At 42.4% G+C, this 19,220-nt stretch overlaps 1 protein-coding gene across 3 annotated transcripts in view; it reads left to right on the forward strand.

Moving 5' to 3' along the window:
• Window positions 1-19,220, forward strand: part of vps8 (VPS8 subunit of CORVET complex) — a 537,289-nt gene that overhangs the window by 280,577 nt on the left and 237,492 nt on the right. For all 3 annotated transcript variants that reach the window (XM_048534818.2, XM_059647115.1, XM_048534821.2), the window contains one exon: window positions 12,755-12,835. In XM_048534818.2, the coding sequence (XP_048390775.1) occupies window positions 12,755-12,835 (81 nt within the window). The remainder of the gene's footprint in view (window positions 1-12,754; window positions 12,836-19,220) is intronic.

Below are 19,220 nucleotides of genomic sequence, written 5' to 3' on the forward strand. Positions count from 1 at the left end.
ATAACCCTTGATTCCACAATCTTTAAGAGCTCTATCTATCTCTGTTACCTCTGTCCATTTCTGATTTATTGCAGTTGTCTTTTGTGTTGCAGGAAGTAACTGTTACATTCACAGCAATGTGCCTTCACTTAAGACTATTAAATTACTTTCTCCACTTCCTTGCTTATTGTTCAAAGTGGGCCACTTCTCAGCTCAAACAAGATTTTCTACAGAATGTGGAGCTGCCCAGTCTGATCATAGCCTTGCTATACTTAATTGCAGAAGGTGAAATACTAAGCCTCTGCCACGCAGTCACACCAGTCTTGGTAGTGGAACGCAGACCCTAGGGATAGACATATCCTTTCTTGACGTCTGTCTCCAGCTACTAGGATTTAACAGGCAACAGGTTTGACTGTCTGAAGAATAAAAAAAATGACATGCAACACAATGGGAGGCCATAGTTCTCTTACTGTATGTTTCTAAAATAAAATGTTGATAAACTAAGATCAGGCCCTATTTATTTTCAGTTCAATTTTCAACCTTCTGACTTCTCAAACAGTTACCTTCACAGAACTGAATGAGACCCATCTGCCTCTATTGTAAAATCCAAATGCTAAATAATGATAACATATTGTGCACCTTTTCATCGTTAAATTTTGTATGAGTGATCCTTGTTGTTGAAACTGTTAGAAATAGGATGCATGGTATCTGTGACAGTGCGTCATGGCCAGAGAAATTCTGTGATACCTGGAATCTGTGGATTAGTTTTATGGATTCAAATGCATCTGGGAGCCTGATTTTGGAGGATATATTTACAGTTGGATGTTAGGCATTGTGTGAAATAGTGTGGTAGTAAATCCTGATAGAACATTTACTTTTATTAAGTTTTTCAAGAATATGCCCATTACAGGAAAACATCTAACCTATTATGCATAATGTATGACAGCAATGCATATGCTGATTTGTTTTATCTACATTATTTGAATGTTAGCTGCAGATAATATAAACCAAGAATTTGCATTAAAATAAAGCCTTTCACAACTTCAGGATCTCCCACAACATTTCTTAGATACTGAAATATTTTTGATTCCTTCATTGTAAGAATTAGGAAGCTGCTGAAGCTAATTTGTACACAGTGGTATGTCTAGGACAGGAATGAGATAAATAAAGAGAAATGTTTTACAAATGTCAGCTGAAAAATAATTTTTGTCCGAGGGAACTGTCCTACTCATCCTTGAATGGCAGTATAGGATCGTTCACATCCACTTAAGAGGTTTAATGTTTCTTTGAACTGTCTCTGACAGCACAGCTTTCCTCAGCCTGGTACTGAATATATGTCCAACCGATCATTAAAATACAAAGGCCTTGCTTTCTCATTTCTAGCCCGCTGCCTGGATTGGGACTGCAGCAGCCAAGATACAGTTTCATTGTGTGTTCATAGAAACATAGAATATAGGATCTGAAATCAGCCATTCAGCCCTTTGCATGCTTCATCATTCATTATGATCATGACTGATCAATCCAACTCCATAGTCTCTTCCTGATGTTGCCCCATTTCCTTAGATTCATTTTGCTTCACATGCTATATACAGCTCCTTCTTAAAAATCATGCAATGATTTAGTCTTGACCGCGTTCTGTGGTAGCAAATTCCACAGGCTCACCACTCTCTGGGTGAAGATTATTTCTCCTTGTCTCAGTCATAAGTGGTTTACCCTGTAGCCTTTGACTGTGAATCCTACTTCTGGGCTCTCTGCCATCAGGTGCATCCATCCTGCATCTGCACTGCTGTATTCTGTTAGAATTTTATGGGTTTGTATGTGATCTCCCTATTCATCTGAACAACACTTTGACATCAGGCTAGCAGGTTATAATGCTTCATTTTCCCTCCGTCTCCCTCTTAAATCATGTTAAGTGCCCTCCAATCTGTGGGAACTGTTCCAGAGTCGATATTTAAATGGAAAATGACTACCAATGCATCCAGTCTTTCGAAGGCCCCTTCATTAAATACTCTGGGATGTAGGTTATGAGAGCCTGGGTGATTTATCGGCCTCCAATCCCATCAATTTCTCCAGCATCATTTCCGTACTAGTACTGACTTCTTTCATTTCCATCCTCTCACTAAACCCTGTGTACCAAAACATTTCTGGTATGTCATTTGTGTCCACTTTCGTGAACACAGAACCAAAGTATATATTCAGTTGATAGGCTATTTTTTTGTTACCTGTTATAAATTCCCCATTTCTGACAGTAAGAGACCTACATTTGTCTTCACCGATCTTTCTCTCTTCTGATCCTTGCAGAAACTTATTACAGTAAGTTTTTGTGTTCTCCTTAAGCTTTCTCTTGTATTCCATTTTCCCTTACTTAATCAATCCCTTTGTCATCCTTTGCTGCATTCTGAACTGTTGCCACTCCTCAGGCCTTGTTTACTTGCTAGATAGTTTGTTTGCCTCTTCCTTGGATCTAATGCTGTCTCTAACTTTCTTTGTAAAGTATGTTTCAGCCAACTTTCACATTTTACTTTTGCACCAGGCTAGAATGAATCATTGTTGCAGCTCACCCATGCGCTCTTTGAATATTTGCCGTTGCCTTTCCACCATCATCGCTTTTAACAAATGTTCCCCAATCCATCACAGCCAAGTCATGCCTCGTATCAGCATAGTTTAATCTATTTAGATTCATGGCCCCAGTATTATATTTTAATGAGCAATTTGATCATTTAATGGTCATCTCCAAGGGGCCTCCCACAACTCGATTGCCAACTATTCTTTTCTCATTTGCACAATACCCAGTCTAGGATGAGCGATAACAAGGTGTGGAGCTGGATGAACACAGCAGGCCAAGCAGCATCAGAGGAGCAGGAAAGCTGACATTTCTTCAGAAATGGGGGAGGGGAAGGGGATTCTGAAATAAATAGGGAGAGAGAGGGGGAGACGGATAGGAGGTGGATAGAGGAGACAGACAGGTCAAAGAGGTGGGGGTGGAGCCAGTAAAGATGAGTGTAGGTGGGGAGTTAGGGAGGGGATAGGTCAATCCAGGGAGGATGGATTGGTCAAGAGGGTGGGATGAAGGTAGTAGGTAGGAGATGGGGATGGGGCTTGAGGCGGAAAGAGGGGATAGGTGGGAGGAAGGACAGGTTAGGGAGGCAGCGACAAGCTGGGCTGGTTTTGGGATGTGGTTGGGGGAGGGGAGATTTTGAAGCTTGTGGAGTCCACATTGATGTCATTGGGCTGCGGAGTCCCCAAACGAAATATCAGATGCTGTTCCTGCATCCTTCAGGTGGCATCATTATGGCACTGCAGGAGGCCCAGGATGGACATGTCATCTAAGGAACGGGAGGGGGAGTTGAAATGGTTCGCAACTGGGAGGTGCAGTTGTTTGGTGAGCCTTGGTTTCCCTGATGTAGAGAAGGCCATATCTGGAACAGCGGATACAGTATACCACATTGGCAGATGTGCAGGTGAACATCTGCTTTATGTGGAAGGTCTGCTTGGGGCCTGGGTTGGGGGTAGGGGGGTTGTGTAGGGGCAGGTATAGCACTTCCTGAGGTTGCAGGGAAAAGTGCCGGGTGTGGTGGGGCTGGAGGGGAGTGTGGAGCAGATAAGGGAGTCATGGAGAGAGTGGTCCCTCCAGAAGGCAGATAAGGTTGGGGAAGGAAAAATGTCTTTGATGATGGGGTCGGATTGCAGATGGTGGAAGTGTCGCAGGATGATGGGTTGGATCCGGTGGTTAGTGGGGTGGTACGTGAGGATGAGGGGGATTCTGTTTTGGTTGTTATTGTAGCGGGCGTGGGGGGGGGTGGGGGGGGGTGGGTGGTGCGTGGTGCGTGTGAGGGATGAGTTGCCGGAAAAGCAGGAGACATGATCAAGGGTGTTTTCGACCACTGAGGGGGGATGTTGTGGTCCTTGAAAAACGAGGACATCTGAGATATCCGGGAGTAGAATACCTCATCCTGGGAGCAGAGGCAGTGGAGGCGAAGGAAGGTCTAGGATGGCCTATTTTCTAGTTGGTTTCTTGGGGTCCAGAAGACCATCCCTCTACACTGCACAGCATGTTATTGTTTTGAATTATATTTGCTCAGTCTATTAGTAGATTAAAGTCACCTGTATGTTCCTTTATGGCATGTGTCTCTAGTTTCCCGTTTACTGCTGTTTCAGTTTGGGTTTATACAAATGCCACTAATGTTTGTTTTTACACCTTGGTGTTTCATCCCAGAAAGGATTCCAGTCTTCAGGGCTAATGTTCTCTCTCACTGTCACGTGAATATCCTCTTTAATGGAAATGCAACTCCTCTATCTTATCTATTCCGTTTGTCCTTCCTAAAAAAACAATATCCCTGTACCATCTGTTCCCATCCCTGGTCACCCTGCAACTATGTCTCCATAATCTCAACTATATTATACCTGTATTCACTTATTTACATAATTAATTCATCCATTTTATTTCAAATGTTCTATGCATTAAGGCACAAAGCCTAAAAGCTTGTTTTGTTTTAAACATTACTTGTTCCATTCCCACTAATTTTCATGGTGTGTCAGTATGATCCACTTGATTCCTCTGCCTATCACATTTCTTTTATACCTTTCTGACTTCTGCTCCTTTTCTTGATTCCCCTTCCTCTGACTCGATGCATAGGTTCACATCCACACTGATGTTTTAATTTAATGCCTTTTCAACTACCCTAGCAAACATTCTCCCTCAAGCATCAGCCCAAGTCCTGCCCAGCAGTAACCTGTCTAGTTTGTAATAATCCCACCTCCCCCAGAACCAGTCCCAATACCCGAGCAATCTAAAACCGTGGGCTAACATGTCATATCAGATCACATCAAAAATCATTTGATAACTGTGCCTTAGCCAACCATTCTATCAAGTAGATCAGTGGAGCTGACCCTGCACATGGACTCTGATAAGCAGACACTTTAGAACTAAGTGAGGTGAGCTTAATTAGGCTTTTTGCTTAGAAGAATTGTGAAACATTTTAGGTATGAAATGTGCAGCTTTGATCACAGTGGGGGCTAAAGAAAATTAGAAACCAGAGCCATGAAATGACACAGTCTGAACATCAGTGCCTATATGATTGATAGGTTCAAGTGCAGCTCCTTTGACAATTATTATTAATGGAAGTCAACATCCATGTGAAATAAATGAGCTAAGGGAATAAAAATCGAAAAAGAAAAACTGCATATGCTGTCAGTCAGGAAGAAAAGCAGAAGTTGCTGGAAAAACTCAGAGTTAACGTTTTAGGTCCAGCGACCCTTCCTCAGCCACTGGACCTGAAATGTTAACTCTGTTTTTTTCTTCACAAATGCTGCCAGACCTGCTGAGTTTTTGCAGCAACTTCTGTTTTTATGTTGTATATGAGCTAAGGGCTTGAATTTAAACCAGCAAACCAACTTGCTACGTGAACAAATAGCAGTCCATTTGAGTAGCCAGGTGTTTCAGCGGTGTGTTTATGATTGCATTTTTACCCAAGCCACTGCAATTGCATCTGACGTCTGGATTTCCCAACTGGGCCATGTGGTGTTACGGCTTAGTTGGTGTTTGGCAGCAGCCTGCTTATGGGCTTAAGGATCAGGACTTGAAAAATGGCATGTAGGCGTAGAGGCAATGCCAAAACCGGTTGAAGAGGAAGATCAACATGACAAGGCAGCACCACACTTCACTGAAGAAATGGGCTCTCTTTTAACAAAAGTTGTACTGGCTGAATTCCCTTGTTTGAGATGATAGGATAGTTTCTGATGAAACCTGTGCAGAATTGTCCATGAGTGATAAAGGTGATTTCTGGTGGGGGTGGGAGGTTTCAGCTGTTAGTTGGCTGAAAGGAATTGCAGAGCAAGGTGGAGGGAGCACTTGGGCAAAGTTAGATTACTAGGTACATATTCTAACTCCTGAGTAATATTTTCACATTTACCTCACACGGCCACAACTGCACCTCCCTCAGTCCACTTACCCACCCAACATTGCTCGCCGTCAACTATACCTAATTCCTGCACCTGCCCTGAGCTACCCTTGGCACTACATTATACTTCTGTTGCCACGTTCCACCCTCTGTATTTTTCACCCTACCCTCTACCCAGATGACACTCTCCTTACCTGGAACTTTATCCCTGAAACCTTCACGCTTGCCTGGAATCCTATGCCGACAACTTACCCCTCCACATCTGGCATCATACCCTGCCCCCCATCCGGCACCATATCCTCCCAGCACCCTAACATCACACTTGCCTTGCGTGTTTACAACCCAGTAGCAGCTGTCAAAGTCGCTTTCAGCACCTTTCAATGTCGGAATACAGCAGTTGACTGCAGTGAAAAAGAGGCATTGAATTTCTTCCTCTGATTAAAAATTCTGCATTGCAAAATAACCGTCATGATGGAAGTACTGCTCGGTATTTCTGGGGGAGCCCTTACTGGATATCCTGTTTGTGCAGCTCACTTCTTTTCAGATTAATGCTCCTCAGAAAATCCAGCTCGTTGACGCCATCTGAACTCCCTGCTCCTTGCAGCTGTAACATTTTTGCTGTTTATACCCTTTATTTAAAAGTTTGAGACGTATGTATTGATTCACATAATCCTCTCAAATTAGCATTTGGATCATATCTCTTCATAATAATATTTATATTGCAACTATAATACCACAAAGCACTTCACACATTTGAAATTGGATTTTGACACAAAGGAGGAGTGATTAGGAGAGGTGATCAATATCCTCGATAAAAATGGGTTTTAGAAGGAGGAGAGTGTTAAAGAAAGGGCAATGTTTTTACTCAGAGAGTGATTCTTGTGTGGAATGAATTGCCTGAGAAAGTGGTAGTTGCAGGTACGGTTACAGAGTTTAAAAGACATTTGGATAAGTTCATGAATAGGAAGGATTTGGAGGCATATGAACCAACTGCAGGCAGGTGGGACTAGTTAAGATTGAGAACAGGGTCAGCATGGACTAGTTGGACCGAAGGGTCGGTTTCCATGCTGTATGACTATGAAAAGAGATACAAAGCAATCAGAAAAACAGAGGGATCTTTTAAAACAATTCATTCAAACTGCTGGTAATTTGTGAGACACTTGAACATCCAATCATTGAGATTTTTTGTTTGTTTCTCATCAAATATTCTTTCTTGCATGAATTTACTGCCACAATCTACAGTCTCCCTTGCTACTGTGTACAATAAGCAACACTAATGTTCTCAACTTGTTTTGGCTGAGTGCCTCTGTATTTCTCTCACTTATTAAAGCCTGCCCTCTTGAGAATATGCTGTCAAAAATAATTAACTGAACTGGGACTGTGGCTCAAAGAATGAGTGGAGAAAGGTCTTTTTAAGCTCGTGTTGTCTGGAACATTTGAAATGGCCAATTTGAGAACAAAACATTTCACATGCTTGTGGCAGAAATATGACAGAAATGTGATTGTCATGGGACAGGTTTCCTTTTGTCATTTTAGTCTTCTGACAACACTAATTTATCTGAGTCAGATGTATAACCGATTGGAAGGAAGAGTAATGGTGAAGTAAACCTGCTGCAAAGGAAGTTGATAGTGTAAAAGGTCAGTGTGAATAAGGTATGGGAGCGATATATCAGAATAGTTGCAGATGGATTCTATTTTGACGAGAATGGCTCTAATGGCTGCCACAGAATTTTGAGGCTTTTGTTACAGTTTCTAAAAATATCAACTGTGTAATGTTGCTAACCCACTAAGCTCTTGTTCAATTTTTACAATGTATTAAATTTCAAGACACACTGTTTCTTCAGTTCTTTCTTTTGCTTTTATGATTTGCTGCTCTTAAGCTAAATCGTGGATGCTGGAATTGTTAAGATACTGTTCTGAAGTATTGCTGAGAGATTTTAGCTTGCTAGGGCATGTTGTCAATACCTTAATGTGATTAGTAAGTTTCCAACTGACTGATCGAGAAGAGCACAGGAAATCTGGAGGCTCTCCTGCAAAACCAAGCCACAAGGTGGTGGGGGAGGGAGGGAATCGTGAGAAGAGGTAAATATCGAGAAGAGTGGAACCAGCAGCAGGCCACAGTATGAGGCTGAGAGACATGTTCACTTTCGTTCAGACCCTACAAACATCAGCAACATTGCTTCAAAAGCACTTGTTGAATAATCTATATCAGTCCCTATTAAAATGATGGATTTCCATGTCATTATTTCTAGTAATAGTTGCTCGTGTTCTTTATATCTCCCCGGTAATACTGTTGAATAAAACCAGGCTAACATCAAGGAGTAATACAATCTTAGAAAAAATCACTTCAGTACCAAAGTACCCATTTTTCATGGAAAATTTCCTCTATTGGATAACAACCAGTTAAACTGTCATTGCTGGTTAACATTCTTAAAGAAAATAATAAATGGCTCCAGCCAATAGTAAATAATCTACCATCCAGCATTTTGTTTTTTCAAAGTGTTGGCATAAATTAATGTGTTATTCTACATTTTTGTTTAATGATATGTTTGCATAAAATATGTCTTACAAGCAGATGTTTGTTGCCTGGAGAGGTAATGTGAAATACAGGATCCTGATTTTCAGCCCTCTTGCAGTCTCTTTCAGCATTAGTGGTATTTTCCTGAATAAAACCCAGAATTGTGACACCACCAGTTATTGTTTGATTATTGTTTGAGCACTAACCTTTCAATACTGCTGATTTGCTATGAAAGTATCTGAATGGCAGCTGTGTCTTCTCTAATTTAAACTACCTTTTTTTATTGTAGCTGGCCAGATACCAAATTGTTTTGAGGGTAATCTTCTGTAAGCCTGTATGTCAAAAATTCTCAACATAATACTATTATCTTGCGTCCAGTTTTCTGTGATGGAAAGGATAAAATAAGCACAAACAAGCCCTTGAAAGTCTCAAGGTTCCTTACTATCTGCTGCTGTAATTTTGGTGACTGAGTGATAGGGATAACAGAAATATTACGTAAGCTATTACAACTTTTCTTTGGGTCCTCCTGTTACATAGAAAGTACATAAAACACCAGGACAGGAGGAAGTAATTTGTTCCAAAGAAGAGTCATAGTGGCTCAGAATGTTAACTCTGTTTCTCACTCCACAGATTGCTACCAGACCTGCTGAGTTTATCTAACACTTGTTACTCTTGTTTCAGATCTCCACAAATTATTTTGTTTTCGGTTTACGACAGGAGGAAGCCATTTAGGTGCTTACTTTATTCCCATAATTCAATGCTAAATATGCCAATCATGGCTGATCTGCAGAGTAGCTCATTATACATTCTTTTATTTCATGTCTTTTTAATAACGTTAAACATAAATCTGTATATCTTAGACTTAAAGTTTACTGCAGTATTGGTCCATCGTCAATTGATATTTAGCGAAGAGAAGTCAAAACTTCTACGTTTTGTGTCAGTAATTATTTCCTAATTCCACTTCTGAAAGGCCTGGCTCTGCTTTTTAAACAATGACCCCAGACCGAGACTTCCCAATGAGTAGTTTCTCCCAATTTGTCCTATTAGATTCTCATAATATCTTTAAAACTTTGATCATATCACCTTTTAATCTCATCAATTCCAGGGAACACAAGCTTAGATAACAAAGTGTGAAGCTGGATGAACACAGCAGGCCAAGGGTCTAGGCCCGAAACGTCAGCTTTTGTGCTCCTGAGATGCTGCTTGGCCTGCTGTGTTCATCCAGCTTCACACTTTGTTATCTTGGATTCTCCAGCATCTGCAGTTCCCATTATCTCTGAACACAAGCTTAGTTTTGTAATCATTCATCATAATTTAACCCTTGGAGTTCAGGGGTCATTCTGGTAAATCTAAATATTGAATTACAACCATTCCAAGTAAGATCCACCGCATCATGCATTGACTTTCTCTCAGATTCCCCATTGCCACCTTCTGGAAAATGGAATCTATTCCTCCATCCCTTTGCCTTTGCAATCAGCTAGGACCTTTTTTTTCACTGGAGCATAAGAGGTTGAGGGTCATAGAATTGTAAAGCCATAGAGATATACAGCATGGAGACAAACCCTTCAACCCAACTTGTTCATGCCAACCAGATATCCTAAATTAATCTAGTCTTATCTGCTAGCATTTGGTCCACGTTCCTCTAAACCCTCCCTATTCATTTACCCACACAGATGCCTTTTAAATGTTGTAATTGTACCAGCCTCCACCACTTCCTCTGGCAGCCCATTCCATATACGCATCACCCTCTGTGAGAAAAAGTTGCCCCTTAAATCCCTTTTAAATCTTTACCCCCTTACCTTAAACCTACACCGTCTAGTTTTGGACACCCCCCACCCCTGGGAAAAGGCATTGTCTATTTACCCTATCCATACCCCTCATGATTTTATGACCATCTATAAGGTCACCCCCTCAGCCTCTGATGCCCCAGGGAAAATACCCCCGGTTTATTCAGCTTCTTTCTTTAGCTCAAACTGTCCAACCATGCAATGTGCTTGTAAATCTTTTCTGAAACCTTTCTACTTTCACAACATCCTTTGTTTTGTAGGGAGACAAGAATTGCACACAATATTCAGTAGTAGCCTAACCAATGCCATGTACAGCCACAACATGACTTCCCAACTCCTGACTCAGTGCAGTGACCAATAAAGGCAGAGAAACTAAACACCTCCTTCACTATCCCATCTACCTGAGATTCCACTTTCAAGGAACTGTGAACCTGCACACTCAGGTCTCTGTTCTGCAACACTCCCCAGGCCTTACAGAAGTTTACAAAATAATAAGGGGTATAGATAGAGTTAATGGTGGTTGTCTTTTCCTTAGGATGGGGGATTTCAAGACTATGGGGTGCATCTTTGAGGTGAGAAGAGAGAGATTTAAAAACACGAGGGGCATGTTTTTTTTACATTTCCTGAAGTAATAGTAGATTGGGTACAATTACAACATTTCAAAGACATTTGGACAAGTACATGAATAAGAGAAGTTTAGAGGGATATGGGCCAGCAGCAGGTGGGACTGGTTTAGTTTAGGATTACGTTGAGCACAGACTGGTTGGACCAAAGTCTCTGTTTGTGTGCTGTATGACTCTATGACCTAAGTCACATAACAGAAACTTACTTTACTGTGGCCTTCGTGTATCTCTTAAGATGATTATTGGGTTTGGAAAATCTTCACTTTTTGAAAAACAGGTACAAAGATATTCAAATGTGGCTGTTGGATATTCAAATGCGACTTTGATTTTCAAAAGCTGATTTTATTTCACCACGGTTTAAAATCTTCCCAAAATCTATCTCCATGACCAACCTTTTGATTACCCTTTCTAAATTCCCCTTAAAGTGTGTCACATGTTTTGTCTGGTAATTCTTCTGTGAAGCATCTTCCAATGTCAAAGGCATTGTACGCATTCAAGTTTTTAATTACAGTTGTATTTATGTTAAGACGGGCACTCTAATATGTTCAGAAACTGATCAAAACTGATAGTTGTCAAGCTGAAGCAATAGGTCATCTTTCTTCTTATTTCTGTTTCGTTAGCAATTGAAATCCTGATTCCAGCAGAAGATTTAAACAATTGAAGGTCTTTGGTCACTGTCTATTGCCTTGGTCTCATACAGCAGTCAAGCTTTAGTTTGATCCTCTAATGAACTGAGTTTCTGAGCCATATTTAGGAAATTTGGAAAGTTTCATAGTAAGTGACCTTATACTTCCCTTGCAGCTGGGTTATCAGTCATTTACACAGTCCTCTGAACAGGTCAGTTGTAGACTGTGTGACATCAAGTCCTGGTTGAGTTGGACTATTTTCCAACTTAACATTGGCAGAGAGAAGACTCCCAGCAAAGTCTCTGCCCCTTTCCTGCTCACTTTAAGTGCACTTTATTGTGGGCAGGTTTGGAGTCCAGCTCAGTTTCAAACCCAGCGTCTTATTCATCGTCATATATTATGTGTTTCTACTTCTCCAGTAATGTCCTTCAGTCTCACTACTAGTGAGCACTTCAACCATGCTTTGTTGGTTTGCAACTCAATTGTTACATTGTTTTCCTTGGCAATTTCTGTAACGATAGTTCAGCCACAAAGCTGCTGCACAGATATGATTTCTCACTACATTAGATCTGTTACCATGACTATCCTCCACCATTTCTAATGGCTTTATGGCCTTAATCATCTTAAATTCACAGTCCTTGCCAAGTTTATAAATACTGTCGCAGATTTGCTCTATCTGATTGTCACAGCCACCTCCTACTTTATGTCCCAGTACTTCATTTTCCTGACGGCACATTCCCTACCTTCTGTAATAGGTAAAGGTAAAGTCACCATAGTCCCAGAGGACTGCTCTCTCATTGGAGAGGGAGAGACACACGACTGGTGGTGGTTTAATCTGACAGTCGCCATGCCTCAGGCAAGAGGAGATTTTTAGAATGTGTGACCTTTATGGTAACTTCAGCAAATGTGGGAATTGAACACATGTTTTTGGAGTCATTCTGCGTCGCAAACGAACTGTCCAGCCAACTGAGCTAACCAACCGTCTTCAACAATGAAGTTCAGCGATCTTGGTGTTGTACTCAGAACTCGCTCATTAAAACCCCTCGTGTTTCTTTAAAATCTCGCTTCAGTTGCATTTCCCAGTTCATTTCCAACTCGGTTCAAGCCCTTGCAGTAGTTAGTAAGTTAAAGGCTCTATGTATAAATACAAATGATTGTACAAATTAGTTGGCTCAAAAAATAAAATGCAGGAGAAATATTTCCATGGCATGTTTGAGCTGTTATATCTTTACAGACATGAAAATTTGTCTAAAATTAGGATTCTTCTGCAGTTCATAAGCTGTGTACATTAACAGTTGACTCATGTCTTGTTTATTTACAGGATCCAATGTATGCAAAGGGGAAACTGGGAGAGATTCAAACACTCATACTTGGAATGTTAGACACCTTCAATTACGAGCAAGTGAGTAATCAGGGAGACTGTTCTCATCAACATGAACCCCATTCCCCCAGGTGAACAATGTCAGTCATGTGGCATGGTCTGTTTGCTTTTTGAAAGGAGTAAAGATTGTAGAAATATTTTTCTCACAATGTGGTAGATTTAATTTGACTTTTGTTGTCAGTATCCTAACATTATAATGGTGACTTCAATTCAAAAGCATTTAAAGGTGCTTATCTGTTGGTTCTGAAGCCATTTGAGGTATTCTGAAGTCATGAAAGGCAATATATAATTGCCAGTTCCTTCATTGATAGACTCAGTTCATCTATTGATTTGGGTTAGGTATAGAAGAGCAAGCTGTATGTACCATGACGAATCGCAGAAAAGATGTGAGCTTGAAATGGTAGGAAAATTTAGCCAAGCTTTTTAGTGACAAAGTATTTGAGGCCGTTTTATCGAATTTCATACATTGCTTCCCAAAGAAGAGAGAGATGCTTGGCTGTTATATCCACAATTGTGTAAAAGTTCCTTGGGGAACAATGCTGTTAAAGCAATCCACTGGAGAGAAGAAAAACCTAGTTGGGTTTCAAGGTCATATTCAGAATGATTAAGATTGATGGAATTAATTAGATTCAAAATTACTGTCAAATCAAACGGATAATATTGATGATAAAATGATTATTTTGACTATTAGCAGAAACTCCACAGGCATCTGCTTGGAGTTCTGTCATGTTTACATTATTCATAAATGATATGAAGACAAACACTTTTAGTAACAACGCATTGAAAACCTGCTTGGAGTTGGTACTTGGATTGTTGGGATTTTAACCTCATTTGACCATCTTTTCTGCCGATATGTTAGAATTGGGTCTGTGGATAATTCAGCTGCATTGTTATTACAGTGAGTGGGATCCTAATATTTACAGGCTAAGCTCATTCACTCACTTATGCTGTTTAGTTGAGTCATCAAAACTCAACTAGCTCGTGCCATCATCTTCAGGAGCAGATAGACTGTAGGAGACAATCAGAGTGGATGTTGGAGAAAAGATACAAAGGAAACAAAGATGCAACTCGGAGATAGTGGGAACTGCAGATACTGGTGAATCTGAGATAACATTCTCGAAGATGGGTCGAGACCCGAAATGTCAGCTTTCCTGCTCCTCTGTTGCTGTTTGGCCTGCTATGTTCATCCAGCTCTACACTTTGTTATCTCTTTATCAAAGATACAACTCACCTGATTTTGATAAAGGAAATCTAATTTTGACAAACAAAAATGGAAATTTGTGGGTGAAACTTGAAGGTCTGGCAGCATCTGTGGAAGAAAGCAGAGTTAACATTTTGCTTCTGGTGACTCTTCAAACCGATATCAGCTGGTGGTTGGGTGGGGGCCTAAAGGGTAGGGGGAGATGGAGATCAGAAAGAGATTTGAAAAGGGTGGGTATACAAAGGGATTATGGATTAGAAGGCCAGGGCAGGACAGAAGAGAGGATGAATAAGTGATAATAAGAACTGAGAGGAGCAAAGAATGGGTAGCTGCGCTGAAAGCAAACCACGTAATGTGATAAAAGGCCTCTGAGGGGGTGAAATCAGCATATCGAATCTGCACTGTCCCTCCAAAGGGCATCCCACCCAAAACCAGCCCCCACCCTATCCCCATAATCCCCCATTTCCCATGACTAACCTAAACAGCTTGCACATCCCTGGATACTATGAACAATTTAGAATGGCCAATCCACATAGCCTGTATAACTAAGTGTAGAGCTGGATGAACACAGCAGGCCAAGCAGCATCTTAGGAGCAGAAAAGCTGATGTTTTGGGCCTAGACCCTTCATCAGAAATGGGGGAGGGGGAGAAGGTTCTAAATAAATAGGGAGAGTGGGGGAGGCAGATAGAAGATGGACAGAGGAGAAGATAGGTAGAGAGGAGACAGACAGGCTAAAGAGGCGGGGATGGAGCCAGTAGATGAGTGTAGGTGGGGAGGTAGGGAGGGGATAGGTCAGCCTGCGGAGGACGGACAGGTCGAGGGGGTCGGATGAGATTAGTAGGTCGGGAATGGGGGTGCGGCTTGAGGTGGCAGGATGGGATAGGTCAGAGGAAGAATGGGTTAGGGAGGCAGGATCGAGCTTGGCTGATTTTGGGTTGCAGTAGCGGGAGGGGAGATTTTGAAGCTTGTGGCATCTACATTGATACCATTGGGCTGCAGGATTCCCAAGCAGAATATCAGTTGCTGTTCCTGCAACCTTTGGGTGGCATCATTGTGGCACTGCAGGAGGCCCATGATGGACATGCCGTCTGAGGAATGGGAGGGCGAGTTGAAATGGTTTGCGACTGGGAGGTGCGATTGTTTATTACGAACCGAGCATAGGTGTTCTGCAAAGCGGTCCCCAAGCCTCCGCTCGGTTTCCCCAATATAGAGGAGGCCACAACGGGAACAGTGGATGCAGTATACCACATTAGCAGATGTGCAGTTGAACATCTGCTTGATGTGGAAAGTCTTCTTGGGGCTTGGGTTGGGGGTGAGGGAGGAGGTGTGGGGGCAGGTGTAGCACTTACTGTGGTTGCAGGGGAAAGTGGTGGGGTTAGAGCCGAGTGTGGAGCGGACAAGGGAGTCATGGAGAGAGTGGTCCCTTCAGAAAGCAGACAAGATGGGGAGGGGAAAATGGGGAGGTGGTGGGATCAGATTGCAGATGGAGGAAGTGTCGGAGGATGATGGATTGGATCCGGAGATTGGTGGGGTAGTACGTGAGGATGAGGGGGATTCTCTTTTGGTGGTTATTGCGGGGACGAGGTGTGAGGGACGAGTTGCAGGAAATGCGGGAGACATGGTCGAGGGTATTCTTGACCACTGCCAGGGGGAAGTTGCGGCCCTTGAAAAAGGAGCACATCTGAGATGCCTCATTCTGGGAGCAGATGCGGCAGAGGTGAAGGAAATGGGAATAGAGGATGGAATGTTTGCAGGAGGGTGGGTGGGAGGTGGTGTATTCTAGGTTGCTGTGGGTGTCGGTGAGCTTGAGATGGATATCGGTTTCCAGGTGGTTGCCTGAGATGGAGACAGAGAGGTCCAGGAAGGTGAGGGATGTGTTAGAGATAGTCCAGGTGAACTTGAGGTTGGGGTCGAAGATGTTGATGAAGTGGATAAACTGTTCGTGGGAGCATGAGGCGGCGCCAACACAGTCATCAGTGTAACAGAGGAAGAGGTCGGTGTTTGGGGCCAGTGTAGATGCAGAAAAGGGATCATTCCACGTAATCTGTACATCTTTGGACTATGGGAGGAGACTGGAGCCCGCAGAGGAAATCCACACAGACACGGGGAGAATGTGCAAACTCCACACAGACAGTCACCCAAGTGCGGAATTGAACCCGGATCACTTGACTGACCCACCACTATGTGTGTGCTGATAGCAACCCATGTCACAACAGACTGGCTGTGGGGTGGGTAAAAGACTTGGAAGGATGGAATTAGGTTCTAAAGTTAGTAAACTTGATGTTGAGTCCTAGAGGCTGCAGAGTCCCCAAGCGAAAAATGAGATGTTGTTCTTTGAGCTTGCACTGAGGCTTGCTGCAACACTGCAGCAGTTCTGCGAAAGAAATATTGACGGGGAAATATGGTTTTGTGTTGAATGGGACAGATGACTGGAAGCTCTGGGTCATGTTTACATACGGAACATAGGTGTTTTCTGTAAAACAGTCAACTAGTCTGCGTTCTGTCTCCTCAATGTGGAGGAGACTGCACTGTGATTGAATGAAGTGCAGGTAAATTTCTGCTTCATCTGGAAGATGTGTCTAGCACTTTGTCCAATGAGGAGGGAGGAGGTAACCGGGCAGGTATTGCAGCTTTGGAATACTGACAAGGGAGGGTAAGAGGATTATGTGTCCAGTTGGGGCATCCTGTTGGAAGTGACAGAAATGGCAGCTTATAATCTTTTGGATGCCGAGGCTGGTAGGGTGGGAAGTAAGGACAGAGGTCTGTACATTGTTCTGGGAGAGAAGAGAGCGGGTGAAACTAAAAGTGTGGGAGATAGGCCAGACACAGCTAAGGGTCCCATCAGCCATGGTGGCCTGGAATCATTGCTTGAGGAAAAGGATGGACATTTCTGAGGCCCCTTGCAGAAGGTGGCATCATCAGACATGACGGAAATGAAGAAACTGGGAGAATAGGGTGGAGTCCTTACAGGAAGCAGGGTATGAGAATGTGTAGTCAAGGTAAGTGTGGGAGTTGGTGGGTTTACAGCGGCAGCCTACCCGCAGACATAGAAGAAGATGTTGAGGAAGGGAAGGGAGAAGTTGGAGATGGATGAGGTGAATTTGAGAGCCAAGTGAAAATTGGAAGCAAGATTGATAAATTTTTCCAGTTCAGTACAAAAGAAGAAAGCAGCACTGATGATGTCATCAGTGTACCAGAGAAAGAGTTGTGGGGATGGTCCCCGAGTCTGATTGGAACATAGACGAGTATAACCTACAGTTGACTTGTATTAATATTAGATTGAAATGAAAGACTCAGAAATGTTTCAAAGAAAAATAGACCTTTTTCTGAAGCTTTAATTAAACCTTGGATGTATTAGAGTGAAATGTTTCCTGATATCTGCAACTTCGCAAAAGTTAATTTAATTTCTCAATCTGCAGTTGTTTGCATACTTTAGGTTGTGGATGGGTCTGTTTGTTTTCTCTTGTCCCACTTGGTCCTGAGTATCTGTTTGAAAATGCAGATTTTGTATTTCATTATTAATGAGAATTTTTAAGTCTGGCATTCAGTTGTTGAGCTGTGAATATTTGAGGAGATTAATGTATTCAAAAGAGCTTGCCTTGGCCTAAAATAAAACTTGCTTATTATGTACTTACCATTCCAACTTAACTTATGAAATAGAGAAGGGGATATCAAAAATATGACAGCATACAATGCTATTGGACATAGGAGCCAAATTAGGGTATTTGGCCTATTGAGCCTGCTCTGCCATTCAATCATGGTTGATATGTTTCTCAGTCCCATTCTCCTACCTTCTCCCCATAACCCTTGAACCCCTTAGCGATCAAGAACCTGTCTCTTTCTTAAAAACACTGAATGACATAACCTTGACATTCTTGTGCAACAGTGAGTTCCACATATTAACTATACTCTGGCTGAAGAAGTTCCTCCTCATCTCAGTTCTAAAGGGTCATACTTTCACTCTGAGTCTGTGGCCTCAGGTCCTAGTCTCTCCTACCAAAGGAAACCTCTTCTCCACATTCACTCCATCCAGGCCCCTCAGTATTCTGTATGTAACAATCAAATCACCCCTAATCCTTCTAAAATCCATTGGATACAGATTCACAGTCCTTAAGCGCTCCTCACATGACAAGCTCGTCATCCCCAGGATCATTCTTGTGAACCTCCTATGGACTCCTTCCGATGCCAGTCCGTCTATCCTTAGATAAAGGCCGAAAACTACTCATTCTATTCTAAATGCTGTCTGACCAGAGCCTTTTACAGCCTCAGCAGTAAATTTCTGCTCTGGTATTCTATCCATCTTGAAATGAATGCCAACATTGCATTTGCCTTCCTCAATGCCACCTCAGCCTGCATGCTAACCTGAAGAGAATCCTGAATTGGGAATGCGAGTCCCTTTGCGCTTTAGATTTCTGAAGCCTTTTTCCCATTTTGAAGATCGTTCATGCCTGTATTCTTCCTACCAAAATGTATTGCCTCACACTTTGCTGCATTATATTCCATCTGCCCTTTCTTTGCCCACTCTCCTTGCCTATCCAATGAGCTCTGCAGCCTCTTTGCTTCCTCACCACTCCCTATCCCTCCACTTGTCTTTGTGTCATTTGCAAACCTGGCAACAATGCCCTCGGTTCCAGATCATCAATATATAACATTAATTATTACAGTAACAACACTGTTGCATGCAGAACTCCACTGGTCATCAACTGTCATCTTGAAAAAGACCCATTTACCCTGATTCTCTGCCTTTTGCCAGTCAGTCAGTCCTCTATCCGTGCCACCATCTAGCCCTTATCTCAAGGGGCTCAGATCTTGTATGACTGCCTCCTGCTCAGCAACTTATCAAAGGCTTTCTGGAAATCCAAATAGATCCCCTCCACAGGCTTTCCTTTGTCTAATGTGCTTGTTACTTCCCCAAAGAATTCGAACAGATTTCTCAGGCATGTCGTCCCATTAAGGAAGGCATGCTGCCTCACCCCTAACTTACTTCACGCTTCCAAGAACTCTGCGATCTCGTCTTTAATAATCTCTAAAATCTTACCAACGATCTAGTTCAGGTGAACCACCCTATACTTTCCCATCTTCCACCTCCCTCCCTTCGCAAACGGTGGGGGTGGGGTGAGTAAATTAGCCACTTTTCAGTCCTCTGGGGCCCACCCTGACTCCAATGATTCCTGAAAGTTTGCCATTAATGCCTTCACAGTCTA

This window comes from Stegostoma tigrinum, chromosome 7 (genome assembly GCF_030684315.1).
Source record: "Stegostoma tigrinum isolate sSteTig4 chromosome 7, sSteTig4.hap1, whole genome shotgun sequence".
NCBI classification, from domain to species: Eukaryota; Metazoa; Chordata; class Chondrichthyes; order Orectolobiformes; family Stegostomatidae; genus Stegostoma; species Stegostoma tigrinum.